Genomic DNA, 15038 nt, shown 5'->3' on the forward strand with positions numbered 1-15038 from the left:
AGTTAAGCCAATCTACAAACAACGCACACAAACATAACTTCCTGAGAGAGCGGCAGTTCCATAATCTCGCGATAACGCAGCGGCCTTTCCCATTCCCAAATCACGTGATGCGGAGAGACTCTTCACCGCTGCCAGATGGACGTTTCGCACGGTAAGACATGGATACCTTTTTGAATTGTTTATAAAGCCTTAAGTCAAAATTAATGAAAGAGATACAGCTTTAAAGCACGTAGGTACAACATGGAATTAAAGCACAAGGGAGCACAAACTAAAATATAGTAAAAATATGTGAACACAATCGTTTCGCTTGTAGTTGTTAGTTGAGTTGTACATGACAACCACTGCCCGTTGCCTCCATCCTTCTGTCAAGTAGCTCAGGCCTGTGGTTAGCGGTTTTGTTTTGTCTTTATTTCAAAATTAATTTGGCCGAAATAAAATAATAAAAACGCCCATGAGGTGTGTATTTATTTTAGAAAATTTTCTTTGTATTCAGTTAGCCGAAATATCGCCATGTCTCGTAACGTTACGCGGTTTAACTTCGCCTGGTCTGCCACTGCAGTCATCTCAGTTTCGCTTTGCCCGCTAACAACATAATGCACACAACATCTGTGTGTCCCTCTGTTACAGCTCCATGTGGCCCGGGTAGTTTCTGAAAGCATAAGCATGGAGATGATGAAGATAGAGCAAGTCATTGTCGGGGGTGAGAAGAGATCCACCTCAGCGGAGATCAAGTCTGAGCCCGCGGTCGTCCCTCTGCAGTCCTGTAAGAAAACATTTATATGCATCACGATCACATCAGACAAGCTGTAATGGCCTGCAGTCATATTTATCTATCCCCTACTTAGTTGTAACTAAACATCCGGCAATAAATAAATGCTAAATTTTTATGAAACACCTTGTCATCTCGTGATGCAGATCAGCATGAGAGTCTGCAGTGTTTTCAGTGCTTCATCACTTTCTGTAACTCCAAAGCCAAGGAGAGACACATGAGGAAGAGTCACCGGGACCAATACAAGCTGCAGCTGCAGCAGGTAGGGATAAGCAGACTCAAAATGAAAAGTCAGGCTTCTAGGAATCATACAAACTGTTTTGTTGATTTATCATTTGGTGCATTAAATATGAGAAAATACTGAAAATGCTTGTTTCAGTTTCCCATAGAGCAAATTGATGTATTCAGTATCTGATTTTGTGATACCAACAGTCCCAAAATGTAGAAAAAAGTGTAGTATCAGAAAGAAACTAAACGCAGCAAATTTTCAAATTTGAGATGATAGAATTAGTAAAATTTCATAATGTTTTAACAGTTAACAATTTCTTGATTATCCATGTTGTTGGTGATAAATTTGTTTCAGCTAATTACTAGAGCTGATAAATTGTTTCAGCTCAAGTAATTGTTTTTCTGTGAATTGCAACTGCAGTATTAAGTGGGATGGGATTTTTGTGGCTGATATCAATATTTTAGAATTTTTTGGGGAAAAATACATAATAAATCCCTTCAGTTTGATTATGAAAGAATTTTGACCAAGCTACGTACTGTAATGGGACATTTTACAGATGAAAAACAGTCTTCTCTGTTGGACAAACTATGTGAGGGCAACACTATAAATAACCTCAAACAAATCTTTGGCATATCCGTGTTGAAATTTCTTCTGCATTGCTGATACTGATGTAAAGTAGCTGTGTTAAGCCAATGTTGGCCGTGTTGATGTACCAGTCAGGCTGTTGTATGGATAAAAAATTTCATTTAGTTTTTTTGTACAAAATATAATTTGGTTTGTAAATAGCTGAGAGATCAGACAAAATTATTCAGTTGACAATTGTAAACTTCTTTACACTTACACTCACTCTTTACACACACAAAAAAAGCAGTGAATAAAGCCTTGAATTCCGACTTCATATTTGTAACCAGTTTTCTGCTCATCTTTCTGCAGACTGATACAGTCTTCACTTGCTACAAGTGTGACAAGAGCTTCTCCTCCTCTGAGGAGCTCAGCCAGCACCAGGCCACCCACAGCAGAGAGGAGAAGCCCTTCCGCTGTCCTTACTGCCGGAAAAACTTCTTTACCTTCACTGAGGTGAGGCCTGCAAGCTATATGTAAGCCTGTTTTTTTGTGCTTGGGAAATTATAAAATAATTGTTTATTATCTATGATGATGATAATTTCAAATGCCTTGCAGCTGAACAAACACAGACGACATGAGTGCATAGAACGACGGTGTCCCTGCAGGGACTGTGGCGCTTTGTTCCCCAGTCCTTCACGACTTCGTAACCATCGCATGGCAATGCACCCCCAGCACCCGGTAGTGGCTGATGACATCAACACCTACCAATGCTGCAAATGTGGTCGTGGTTTCCAGACAGAAGAGGAGCTTCTGCAGCACCAGGAGAGATTTGCTAGTGAACTAAACTGTGACGTTAAGCCGCAAGGAAAAAAACGTGGCCGTAAACCCAAGAACGCCGCTCAAGGAGGGAGGATTGACAGCAAGAAGATCAAAGAAGAAGAGGGAGCAGAGGAATGCGAAGTATACAATGACTCGGAGGGATGTCCCTCCAATGAGCTACAAACAGAGCTCAAGATTCCTTGTTCTGAAGCAGATTGTGACCTCGTATTTCCTTCTGTTGCAGCCCTGCGGGCACACAAGAGGCACAAGCATGGGGCTCCACCTCGTAAGGCTCACACATGCACAGAGTGTGATGAGAGCTACTCTCGACCTGAACAGCTCAAAACACACATGGCCAGGGCTCACTGCTCTGGATACACCTGCCCTACCTGTGGAGAGAGCTTTGCACGAGAGAGACTCCTAAAGATCCACCAGAACACCCACATGGAGAGAGAGGAGGTAGCAGAAAAAAGATAATACATGGGGAAAATAATTCAACTTCATCCTACATCATTCAGTTAAATGATTGTCTTTCTCACCATATTATGTTTAGTGTAGGTAGAATATTTATATTTAAATATTTTTGAAGCAAGGTTATGCAACACAATTCAATTATGGAGGTTGTTTCTGGAATGCCTGTTCCAATTGCTTTTAGAAAGCAATAACTAAATAAAATTCTGTACTGATCTGTAATTATGATGTATGCCCACTATAAGCTCATGTCTCAAAGCCTTTTTTGCTGTCCGTATTACCTCTATTGTACCTGAAATGTTTTATATTCATTGTAGGTCACTACCTTATTCTCCCTCAAGTGTGGGAATTACATGGAGAATGTAAGTCCTAAACGTAATAAGATCCAACATCTGATAAATGGGCAGTGTATAAGATTCTGTACTATTGGCCATCAATAATGTGATTTTGGGGTCTTTTTTTTCTCTTTCCAAAAATAAATAATTGTTTAATTTATAATACTTTTCTGTGGTGTCTTTGGCTGTCACTTTGTGTGTGTGTGTGGGTGTGTGTGTTGAGGGTGGGATGAGAGAAAAAATGTAAAGCGCTTTGTTTGCTAAGGAAGAAAAACTTTTTGGTAATTAACTAACCTTACTCAAAATTGAAATGGCTTTGTAGGCCACTAACATTGGAATACTGTATGGATGCTAACCCACGAATTGTTGATAAGATGACAAATATCACTAAACATTTATTTCCAAGATTTATGTGAAATTTTGCTCATATACTGTTTAAAGCTACAATTAGTTTTTCTTTGTTCACACAAAAACAAAACTTGTGAACATGTTGCTGGATTTATCATTGACGACAATTTCTAAGTGATTTTTCTCAGTACTATCCAGTGGTGTAAAGTAACTAAGTTGTACTGTAGCCTACTTAGGTACAATTTTGAGATACTTTACTACTTTCCATTTTATGCATATACTTCTATTCCATTACATTTTTGAGGGAAATACTGGGTTTCTTTTAATCCACTACATTTACTTCATAACTACAATTGACTTTGCAGTTCAATATTTACATACAAAACATACAGTGATTCATAAAAATATGCTGCATTGTTATAGGTTTAAATAACAGTACATAAAACAGTTAAAATTAGCTATATTATAATAATACTAGGCCGCCAACAGTGGCATTAAAATATTGTTACTTTTACTCAAGTAACGATCTGAATACTTAAGAAACAGGTTTATTACCAGGTACATTTTTACATACAAATTTGCCTATTGGTGCCTAGTATAAGCAGTATAAACAGTATAAGCATAAATATAGAAAAAGTAAAGAGATCAAAAATGTACAAATGATATAAAAATGCAAAAAATATACAGGATAATTAACAAGGAATGTGGAAAAATTCATAACATGAGCAATGTAGAATTAGTTTAATAATAAAGAATCAATATATTACTTCTTCCATCACTGGCACTATCATTATATGACTTTTGCATTCCACAAACTTCAATTCAAACACAAGAATGATTAAAACATGTACCTAAATACCTACCTAAAGAAAGTTAGTTTCTCTACACAAGCGACGTCGCCCAGTGTTCGTCATAGGGGGCGTCCTCGGTTGGAGAAGTTCGTTTTCCCATGATGCACTTGTCGTTCCTTTCTATCTCGCGCCTTTGCCTCTGCGCAGTCCATCTTGCCTCGCATATCGCTGCTGTCACCCTCTGCCAGCGCGCCGTCCCTGTTGTTGTAGGAAATAATGGCGGCATCGGGAGGCGGATTATCATCTCCCGCGGCCGTCGCGAACTTAAGCACCCAGGCGCCGGCCCGGTCTCGTTTCCCGGGTCGGCCGTGCTCAGCTCGCAGCAGGCTGCGGTCGGAAAAACGTACCAAACGCGGAAGGTTGGGCTCGGACGACGGGGATCTGGCTTCCGGAGGGCCGAGGCCCGTAAACATCGGCCTGGCGTTGAGCGAGGATCCGTCCCTGCTGCGCCTGCTCGGGGTGGCGGAGAAGCACAGGCGGCAGAGAGATGCGGGGTTCCACTCCAGCGACAGTGAGGAGGTGAATAAGCTAACAATAGCATGTTAGCTAGATGGGTAACAACACGCCTAATGGGACTCGTAGAGCCAGTTCTTTTAAAAGAACGAAATTTAAAACAATGTGTTCCTTACAAAAAAGTATTTAAGCTAACGTAGAGCTAGTTAGCTGTAACTTGCTTGCAAACACTAACCGAAAACAGGCATTACAGCTAGCCGTCTGCCTGCAGGTAACGTCATGCTTCAGATTGGTTGATGGGTGAGTATTTCCAGGCTGATCGCCTCTGCAGATATGAGTAGAAATTGCTATATTAATACTGTAAGTTGCTGCCGCCATACATTCACAGGGATCGGTGTCCGTTCAGCTGAGTTTGTTTGCATAAAACGAACACTAGGCGGAAACTTTGGCGGTATGATAGCAGTCTGGGATGCGTTTTGTTGTGGAAACCGGGAGATGCTTTTGTTTATCCGTCCCCTGACACGTTTTGTTGAGTTGAACTTCCCTCACTGTGCCTGGCATCCACAGGCTGCTTAGCTTTGTCGTAAATAAAACGCAGCTGCTGCTGACTCGCACTCTCCACGTTGGAGCTATCAGCTGACTGCTCGGTGTTTTGAACGTCACCACAACGTGGGATGCACATGAAAGGAAAACGTTATCTAGACGTTATAATTAAAATCCTGAAAACATGGCCGAATGCCTCTCTAAAACCGAATTTTGCATAGTGTTTACAAACATTTATCACTGTCATCATGCACGTGTCCCTTCAATTGTTGAAAGGGGTGTGAAGGTTATGCTAAAGAGGAATCTGTGAGTGTGCTCTCTAATTTGGACAAGCTGGAGTCTTCTGTCAAAATGAGACATAAATATTATAGGACACACAAGAGAGGACTTGAATCTGCCACACTGTGAAGAAACTTGTGTTTTAGGTGTCATTTACTTTAAGTCGGGCTCATTTTAGCCCCAGTCAGATAGGGTGGTGATAATGATATGATGCCAAATTGGATCTAATGATATTATTTAATCTCCTGAGCAGGGCTTTAGTGTCTGACATCAGTCGGATTTTACTGATGCAATCCCTTTAGAGTAGATTGTAACAGAATCACATGTCCCAGGCTAAAGCTTGTGGGTGCTGCTCAACTGGAGTACCACACCTCACTTAGTGCCACACACTCATGTTTCTCTGCAGTGCTTTGGAATAGATATCATTAGGGGAGTTTCACCGCTGACAAATCTACAGAGTCGATATTTTGTGCATGAAGATGGATGTGAGTAATTGGAAGTCAGGTTCAAGTGTGCTTTTGATCTGCTGTAGTGTTCAATCTTTGCATCCGAGGTGGCTGAATGAGAGGATGCTGGAGGCAGACTGTGCTCCAAAGGATCTATTTAAACTTTTGTAGTGATGGAGTTTGAGTGTATATTTCCAGTACTTTGCATTAGAATATCACTCTTTTAGGGTTTTATTCCACTGTGCCCAGAGTGCTACACTCCTCATTTATTTCTAAAAAATGTATATATATGTCACCAGAAATTAGACATGTCTAGAGAGAGGTTGTGCACAGGTGGAGAATCTGTTGTTATTTCTTAATGTTGATTCATGGAATCCAAAAGCTGCTTCATTTTGGTGCCTCAGCACTATACTGATGCAACACGGGAGTAAGAGTAGACAACAGTGTTGATTCTGAACCATATTCTCAGCAGGGTGAATACCTGAATATCAAATGATTAACTTAGAAGTGGGTGAGAAATTATTGAAAGTTTGAGTTTCATAATGCCTGCAGTGGCCTGACTGAAATTTAAGATCAATTGCACAAACTTGTTGTACTTTTACATGTTGTTATGATATATGACAATACTGGGCAGACCAAGTAGTAAATTTGGAACTTTAACATCAACTAACCTCAACTCAGTAGTATGGAAATGCTGGATATTGAAGATCTGCTACATGTTTGTAATTATTTTCTGTTTATTTTCAGGCCTATTTTATAGAAAAAGTATTTTCCTAATTGTCAGTTAGGCTTTAAGCTATGATAAGGCAATGGTGTGTGTTTTAGGTCTGGTGTGTACAGACCCACAGTTCTTTTTTAACATGCCCAAGTCTTGTATTACAGCCATTTAAAGATTTTACTTTCTTTGTATTTCTCCAGGAGGAAGATTTCACTGGATTTGGGACCAAAACAGTTCGTCCACAGAAAACGTCTGGCACTGTCCCTCAGTCATCGTTACTAAGCCAAGCAAAGCCTCCTCAAGCTTCAGACCATTCTCCTGGAGCGAAGCCTCTCGTTGGAAAAATTATTCCCAAATCCCCAAAAGCGGTACTTATTGGGAAAATTGTACCGAGGGTCTCTAAAGAAAGCCAGTGTGTCAAAGAGAGCTCAGTAAAAGACAAAGAAATGCCAAAGGTGGTAATTAAACTGCATGGCAAGCAGGTAGCTCTCGCTGCAAAAGCCAAACATGCAGACGAGCAGGCCTCAGGTAGACAGGGCAGTAAAAGGTCGGCTGACTTTATCAGGAAAGCAAGAAAATCAGTGGACTCAGGCAGCATGCAGAACCAAACAGCCGCTACCTCAGCTGGTGGCACCAAGCAAGATAAGCTAATGAGCACTCTGACAGCAGTCAAGGGTGCAGGAAAAGCTTCCAAGGTCAAAGAACGAGGCGAGGTGTCGGAGGATTCAGACACAGACCAATCCCAGCCACAGAGGTCGGTGAAACGCATGAGGGGGTTTCGAATTGGGCACACAAAACGCACATCTCAAGCAGTTGCTCTGTCGTTCACATCCTTTCACAAACGGCAGAGAAAGAGAACGGCTAAGGGCATGGGTGCCTCTCCAGAGGCTGGAGCCGAGGCCGGTGCACAGAGTGGAGAGGAGGCGGCAATGCCCCTCGAGTGTAAAGCCACAGATTCCTCTGAAAAAAGAACACCCAAAAGACATCAACGCAGATCTTTGTTTGGGCATAGGCGAAAGCCAACAAAAAACGTTCAGACAGGTCCTAAATTGGGTAGTATTCGCACTAGGCGTGTTTTTTACACCTATGTACCTGAGCCCTTACCAGCCACACTGATGCCGGACGGGAATGAGCTGCAGCTGAGAGGTCAGAATATCACTTCATCAGAGGGTCAGCCGAGCTCATTTTCTGAACAAGTGCAGCAGAGCTCAAACAACTCCTCCACTTCTGTAACGAGTGCTCGTTCCTCCCGCGTTATTAAAACTCCGAAGAGGTTCTTGGACGAGGAAATGATCCCCTTTCCAAAGGGTTGTCTGTCAACATGGCTGAAAAGTCAAAAAAGAGAGGACGCAAAGCCAAGTCCATCATGTCACGAATCAATCTATGACGACAACTCCCTGCAGTCAGACACTGACCATCTGTCTGTGGTCGACAGCCCACCCTCAGTGACAAAGTTTTCATCAAAGGCCAGTCCAGGCACCAGCCACCTAGAGATCTACAAGAACCTCAAGAAACTGACCTTGAAACTGGCGGAGAAAAAGAAAGGCCGGCCTGACGCTCGGGGGGATTATCCACATCATGGCGACGGTTTGACCTCTCATGGGAAGAAGAGGCGGAGGTCAAAGCTGATGATGGAGGAGATGGACTCTCCTGGTGTTGTGAGGAAACTGGCCGTGGTGGTGAACACTGATGTGGAAGCGCCCTCACACGTGCTGTTAGGAGACACAGGCAACAATAGTAAGGGTTATTTCTTCTTCTTGTGTAATTATTTATCAAGGTCTTGCTGCTTAACTTTTTAGACTGTGAATGTTGAACTTTAACTGAACTGATTTGGTGTTTACAAATGCTCGTTGTTGCGAAGGTCCAAATTGTTCCTCTTTTATGAAATGTCTTTTGAATAGTAAGATGTTTTAATGTTAATGGGACTGCACAGTTGAGGTCAGGTTAAACTGAGTCAACAGAGACTTTTTTTATTTTTATTGATGCAATTTTTAAGATAAAAAGACTGGAAAGACTTACCGGAGAAATCGAGGAGGTCCTGGAATAATGAGGTTTTTGGTTGTGCGTCATCTAACCAGAGTTGCTTTATTCATGCTGTTTGGTAAAGATGAGGCAGGAAGCATGACCGGGGACATTCATGAGCCGTGGGAAGTCAGTGGGCCCAGCCATCGAATTGGTCTCAGTGGAGCCAATAAGACGATGCTCCACCTGCTGAAGAAAGCCAAAGTCCAGCTCATCAAGATTGATCAGCAGAAGCAGCTGAAGTTATCACAGGTAAGAATCCAAGACCAAATCTGTGCAAGTGGAAAAGAAGATTTCTTGGTCTTAAAAACCTGCCTGTACATCGTAGGTAGTTCCAAAGCCACTATAATCTCTAGTGCTGAAATGATAAGTCGATGAATCAATAGATCAATAAATTTGATTGTCAATAAGTCGTAAAAAAGTATTCATTTCAAGGTGAAATGCTAAACATTTGCTGTTTCCAGGTGCTTAAAATGAGAATGGATTGCCTTTCTCTGTTTTATATCATTGTGAATTGAATATAGGGCTGAACAATTAATGGTTTTCAAATCGAATTGCGATTTGAAAGAACGTGATTAGCTAATCGTGAAGACTGCAATTAAAAATGTAGGTTAATCTGACTCGTTTTAAAGTCACGCAGTTACAAATTCATTCTGTTGTTATCCTCGTGTGACAGACTTGCTAACCACTCACAAGCGCATGCGCCTCCTGTTGCAGACCTACTCACCAATCAGAGCGGGCGTGTACATTTTAAAACAACAAACAAAATGAGAGGAAAACGTGGGATGATGTTGTCAGCCGAACCGACACAGGCGGCGGCGTCTGGGCAACTCGCATTGAAGTGTTTCAGCAGCAGAGCGTTTCAGCAGCAGAGCGTTTAGCCTGCCCTAATTTGTTGACATGTTGCTAATTTTTCATTTTGTGAGCTTCAACTAGGGATAACAGCTCTCTGTGAGCCGGTTTTGTTCCACTCTTGGCACTTCTACATATCCCACATGGAGCATTTCAGCATAAGAGCATTTTGCTGACTTGTTCAGATTTTGTTGATTTGTTTGGTTGTCCTTGCTTTTTGTGCTTTTAGCATGGTTAACTAGGCTACAGTCATTTTTATTTTTTATTTTTTTTGGCTGTTTTAATTGTGTTTATTGTTGATATACGATCGGGAGTCTGCTCAGGGTGTTTTATTTAGAAAATTGACCGGATTCGTTCATCTGCTTTGTGCTGCTTGACACAGCTTCTGTCAAAAATAGACTGGCAGTGAATGTTGAACTTTAACTGAACTGAACAAAGAAATCGCAAATCTAATTGCAATCTATTAGAGTTGTCATGGTTCCGACCATAAATGAATAGCTGTTGTTTTGGATTGTTGGTCAGAAAAAAATATATTAATGAATGTCACTGTGGTCTTTGGGAAATTTCGACAGGTTCTTTTCATCATTTCATTTTTTATTTACCAAACAATTAAATAAAATAAAATGAGGGACTGAATAATCTACAATGGGGGAAAAATATAAGGGGTGTGTGTAGTAGTAGTATTATGTAATTGATAAATGACATCATCCAGAATTGCTACACCCTGTAAAGAAGAAGTAAAATTTCTTTTTACACATAGTTTGGCTGTCAATTTAGAAAGGTATAGTCCCTTTGGATAAAAGCATCAGCTAAACATGTTTTTCTTCCTTGTCTCAACCAATAGCTGGGCTCCAGAGAATCACGTGTGCCAGTGAGTGGGAGGAGGAGGAGGAGGAGGAGAGTTGGTGTATCTCCCAAAGATACTGGTCCTCAGGTAATACTTTAACATGAAAATGTGTGTTTTTATGTTATGTCTGAGTTTGCTGAATAAGTCCAAGTCAGTTCACGGTGTTTGTTGTAATAATCATCATAATAATAATAATGTCATGCTCCTCTCTATAACTCTCTGGCTGCCTGTGTTTGTTTGTGTGTACTGCTTTCTGCTGTGCAGGCACTCATGAGAAAAGCCAGTTAATGACAGTGTAAGGGTGTCCAGCCATAAGATTCAATCCTAAAAGGAAAAAAACGTGCTGTTAACACACAAAGCATTTGAAAATTAACATCTTCTGAGATATATCCACATACCAGAAAATAGATTAAATAATGCATAATAACACCTTCAAAATTAAACAGTCAGTGAAAACACAGTAACAGCACCTCAGAGGTAGAGGCTGTTTCGTCATTGTTAGAGGATTTGCTTTTATCCTTTGCACTTGGACCATATATCATACTGTTAGTGTAACGGGAGACTATATTTTATAGGGAGGTTTGTTTACATATCACAGTGATGTACCATAATTTGTTTACTACCAAATTATTCCCACAGTAGTAACATTTTTTTTATTTGTGTGCAGGAGCAGCCGCTGGGCGGTCCAAGGATCAAACATGTCTGTCGGGCAGCAGCAGTGGCTCTGGGGCAGCCCCGTGCCATGGTGCCAGATGATATTCCCAGACTCAGCGCCCTGCCACTTCACGAGAGAGAGGGCATCACCTTCTCTCCTGCAGCAGAAGGTACAGTGCATCTACAAGTGTTGTTTTTAATGAGAATGCAAAAATTGACCCCTCTTTGATTTTACTAGAAAAGGATGAGCACCTCTGTGCATTTTGCAATGCACTGTGTATGTGCAATGATTTTAATGAAGGTTTAATAAGCAAGGAAGTGACGTTTTACACACTAAGCAACTTAAGTCAAAATTAAAATATTACAAATAGTGTGAAATTAAGTTCATTTTATATGTGCACACTCCCTATCCATTGAAGGGACCACGATGTAAACTTTGTAAATGACCCATTTAATTTAATATGTATTATCATTTATCTGACTGGTGAATTGCATGTAAACTAAATTCAGTTTGCATTGTGCTTGGAAAGTCAAATGTGTGTCCCCCTTTCCTTTGGACCAGCAAAGTAAAACAGTAAAGAAAGAAATGACACAAAACACAAAGGAGGGACTTGATCTCTTATTTCAGTACAGGGCATCTGGAGGTCTTCAAAAGTCTTAAGAAGCATTGATTTTAGTTTACTTAAAAAAAGCCCTGCAAAACATTTTATTTAAATTCTAAAGGATTAATGTTAGTTACCTTTGATTGTGGGTTATTGCACACTACAAGAAGGATGGTTGCAACAGTGGTTTGTGTTGCAGGAGGCTGTTCAATCCACCATCAGGCCTGTAGCAAACACTGTCACTACTGCTAGCTACAGTAACTAGGAAGCTCATCATCTCATAATGGGCATGTATTTTTATTTTTTAGAAAAAACCTTAAATTAATAATTTTTAATTGGTTAATCTATCCATCCATTGTATGGCGCTCTTCTGGATCCAGGTTGCATTAATTCACTTAGTTATATCATTGGAAATTATTGTTGTCTACTGCTGTGAGATGATGAAAAAATATAATAAAGATTTCTAGGACATATTGTCCCTGCTGGTTTTCCATCATACTTTCATACTTTGGGCAGTATGATTGTGAAACTGGCATTAAATTGCATTCGATGTGGTAATAAAAATGATCAGAAAAACTTAAGTCGATGAACCTTCATAGACAAGTTCAGACGCTTACGTCCCCACAGCATATTGCAAAGTGTGCAGCATCAACTGTTGCTTCTGCGTAGTTGGAGTTACTACCACCCTGGAACAGTCAGGATTACCACATCATTCACAGGTTGACTGTAGAAAAGATAGATGGACTTGATTCTGTATATAACCGTGCTCCCAGGTAGGTTTTCTTTTTGTTTTGTTTTTTAATCCAGTTTCTCCAAAATGCTTCATTAGCGTTGTCCAGTCTTAAATTAATTTCTCTTTCTCTTCTTTTGTTTGGCAAAGCTGCTCTGCTAGTATTTTATAATGAAAACATTCACCAGCTAAAATATTCTTTCAAACTGGCATAATTAAGCTTAATTAAGCAGTTATAAACAAACAACCTAAAAGAAAAAAAATCTCTTTTTGTAAGAGTACAACTTTGATAGCTTTTGGCAAACGTAACCTGCTGAGCAAAAAATTGCTTTGTTAGCTCAATGTAGTTGTAACTAAAATATTTGCCAGCAAAAATATCTTTTGTCACACACAGATTAGCCACCGCTGTTGGAAAGCTATACCCAACACTGGTCGAGTGAGCACCACTCAGTATGAGGTGAGGAAGTGCCGTTTGACAAGTAGACTCACTGCCCTGAATTTTGTCTCCTAATGAACACATTTAGTGCTTTTGGGGAAAAAACGGATCCTTACACAAAGTTATTATAGCTACATTATTCGTTTAAAATGATGACAGTCGCCACCCCTAAGTGATTTGTTTCTGTCTAGGGTTGGGTATCGTTTAAATTTTATAGATCCTTCTTATCAAATCTCGGTTCTGATTCTAACCACTTCACCACGAATCTTGTCATGGCTCTGTAACATTTATCATCTCCTTGCTCCTCTTCCCCTTCATGGTTAAAGTGAAAAGAGTTTCTGTACTAGAGGGATGTCTCTGGGCACTCATATCTAAGAAAAAGTTATGGAATGATTTGTAGACATCATTCGTTTACCTTTTAATATAAAAGAAAAATGTAAGCTCACGTGCAACTGTTGGCGTTAGCTATAGCTGACATACTACAACACATTGAACACGGTGCATTTCTTCAGATTCACGCCGTGTTGAAGTAAATGCATCGTCATATTGGAGATGCTCCCTCCCTTGCACCAAATATACTTACTGCAGTTGTCTCATTTTAAAGGTACTGTAGAGTAAAGGATCTGTGTGTTGTTTATATGCTCTGATAATGCTAATCCAACACATCTTTGTGGTAGCATCCATGTTGATTGACACTTTCTGACTTAAGAGCACATGAACACACACTGGAGTCTGAAAGAACGACTTCACAACTCGTGAAATGGGACTGTTTGAAGAGCATGTGAATGCACTGTGAGCCGCTGGTTGCAATTTGCAATCCTCACAACTAGATGCCACTAAAACTTACACACTGAACCTTTAAGCTGAGACGAACTTTTAAGCGTTTGCTACCGTCCATCGTGGTCCAGGAATGCAAACGGAAGCAGTCTTTTCATGCATGCTTTGTTGACGTACTGTGTTGTTAGGTCCGCGTAGATAAGTGCAGGTGTTATGGACTGTAAAAGACTCACCGCAGTTCAATCGTGAGCGCAACTGAAATGTGCAAAGCAGAATTGAAATGTCTTAACTAATCCACAGTTCCTGGAAATGTGGTAATGGTTCTAACTTGGAACCAGTTCTCGATACCCAACCCTATTTCTGTCTGAAGTTGATTTGTGCCAGCTGGCATTAAAATACTACCATTGGGGGATGCAAGAGGTTGTCAAAGGAATTAAGTTTCTAATCTATTTCTAGTCGTTTGCAGATCCAAAAAAGTCAAAGAGGGGAATTTCCACAAGCAATGGATTTTTCAGAGAGTCCTGATGTGTTTGTTTAGTGACCTTACTTTCTACTAGAGTGACTCTTAGATTTCCGACACTTCAGGCAGCCGGCAGTAACTTGAGAAACCAGACATGCTTGTTGGACAAAAGACCAATAATGAGAATAAAAGCACCTCCAATCACTGCAGTTAGACCTGTCATGTCTCCTGCAGTCTGAATAGTTAAGTTCTGGCATCCAAAAATGTTGCCTCACATCACATGCTCTTACATGATGTTTGAAAATGTATGTTGCGGCTCTTTTTACCCATCCTCTCTTTCTCTCGCTTGCAGATGTGGCAGATGATGACGATGACATCACTGATCAGGGCAGGGCTCAGTGGGTTGTCTCTCAGGAACACATCCAGCGCAGGAGGAGGAGGGGGAGGGGGAAGGGACGCAGGTTCCGAAAAAGGAAGGTCCTGAGTGAATATGCACCTGGGGGAGTCCGTGCCCGGCGCTGTGGACACTGCAAAGGCTGTTTGATAGAGGAGGACTGCGCAAAGTGTGTAAACTGCCTCGATAAGCCCAAGTTCGGGGGGCCCAACACCAAGCGGCAGTGTTGCATGTAAGTTACACTAATCACAAATCCAGATGAGTGTGAATAGGTTAATTTTACTGTGCGTTTTAGCAAATGTTTTAAAGGCATTGGCACAGAAGGGCTGCGAGAGGAACTGGCAGTATGAATGCATCAACTATTGAAATATGAAGTTTTTCATACTGAAAATTTACTTTGGCCAAGCAGATGTCTGGCAAGTGAAGAAATGCCTCAACA

General features: G+C 40.9%; 2 protein-coding genes across 5 annotated transcripts in view; both read left to right on the forward strand.

Moving 5' to 3' along the window:
- The first annotated feature begins 51 nt into the window (after window positions 1-51).
- LOC123976033 (oocyte zinc finger protein XlCOF22-like) lies at window positions 52-3352 on the forward strand. 2 transcript variants are annotated; one of them, XM_046057835.1, is made up of 6 exons: window positions 52-151; window positions 628-763; window positions 916-1031; window positions 1932-2075; window positions 2178-2840; window positions 3170-3352. In XM_046057835.1, the coding sequence occupies exons 2-6, from the start codon at window positions 664-666 to the stop codon at window positions 3290-3292; spliced, it is 1146 nt and encodes a 381-aa protein (XP_045913791.1). In that variant the 5' UTR covers window positions 52-151; window positions 628-663; the 3' UTR covers window positions 3293-3352. The 2 variants fall into 2 exon arrangements, with proteins under 2 accessions (XP_045913791.1, XP_045913792.1); XM_046057836.1 differs by lacking the exon at window positions 52-151 and adding an exon at window positions 165-229.
- Window positions 3353-4520: 1168 nt separating this feature from the next.
- kmt2ba (lysine (K)-specific methyltransferase 2Ba) overlaps window positions 4521-15038 on the forward strand; it is a 31743-nt gene continuing 21225 nt past the window's right edge. The window contains exons 1-6 of one of the 3 annotated variants that reach the window (XM_046057821.1): window positions 4521-4905; window positions 7026-8562; window positions 8933-9099; window positions 10544-10633; window positions 11214-11370; window positions 14558-14831. In XM_046057821.1, the coding sequence (XP_045913777.1) occupies window positions 4603-4905; window positions 7026-8562; window positions 8933-9099; window positions 10544-10633; window positions 11214-11370; window positions 14558-14831 (2528 nt within the window). In that variant the 5' untranslated portion in view covers window positions 4521-4602. The remainder of the gene's footprint in view (window positions 4906-7025; window positions 8563-8932; window positions 9100-10543; window positions 10634-11213; window positions 11371-14557; window positions 14832-15038) is intronic. The other 2 variants (XM_046057819.1, XM_046057822.1) reach the window with 2 other exon arrangements.

The sequence above is a fragment of the Micropterus dolomieu genome, linkage group LG09 (genome assembly GCF_021292245.1).
Source record: "Micropterus dolomieu isolate WLL.071019.BEF.003 ecotype Adirondacks linkage group LG09, ASM2129224v1, whole genome shotgun sequence".
Lineage (NCBI taxonomy): Eukaryota > Metazoa > Chordata > Actinopteri > Centrarchiformes > Centrarchidae > Micropterus > Micropterus dolomieu.

Bases quoted from the DNA above. Each gene is read 5' to 3' on its own strand.
- LOC123976033 (XM_046057835.1), top strand. From the start codon at position 664: ATGGAGATGATGAAGATAGAGCAAGTCATTGTCGGGGGTGAGAAGAGA. The intron at 764-915 runs GTAAGAAAACAT...CTCGTGATGCAG, and splicing joins GGTCGTCCCTCTGCAGTCCT to ATCAGCATGAGAGTCTGCAG. The intron at 2,076-2,177 runs GTGAGGCCTGCA...AATGCCTTGCAG, and splicing joins ACTTCTTTACCTTCACTGAG to CTGAACAAACACAGACGACA.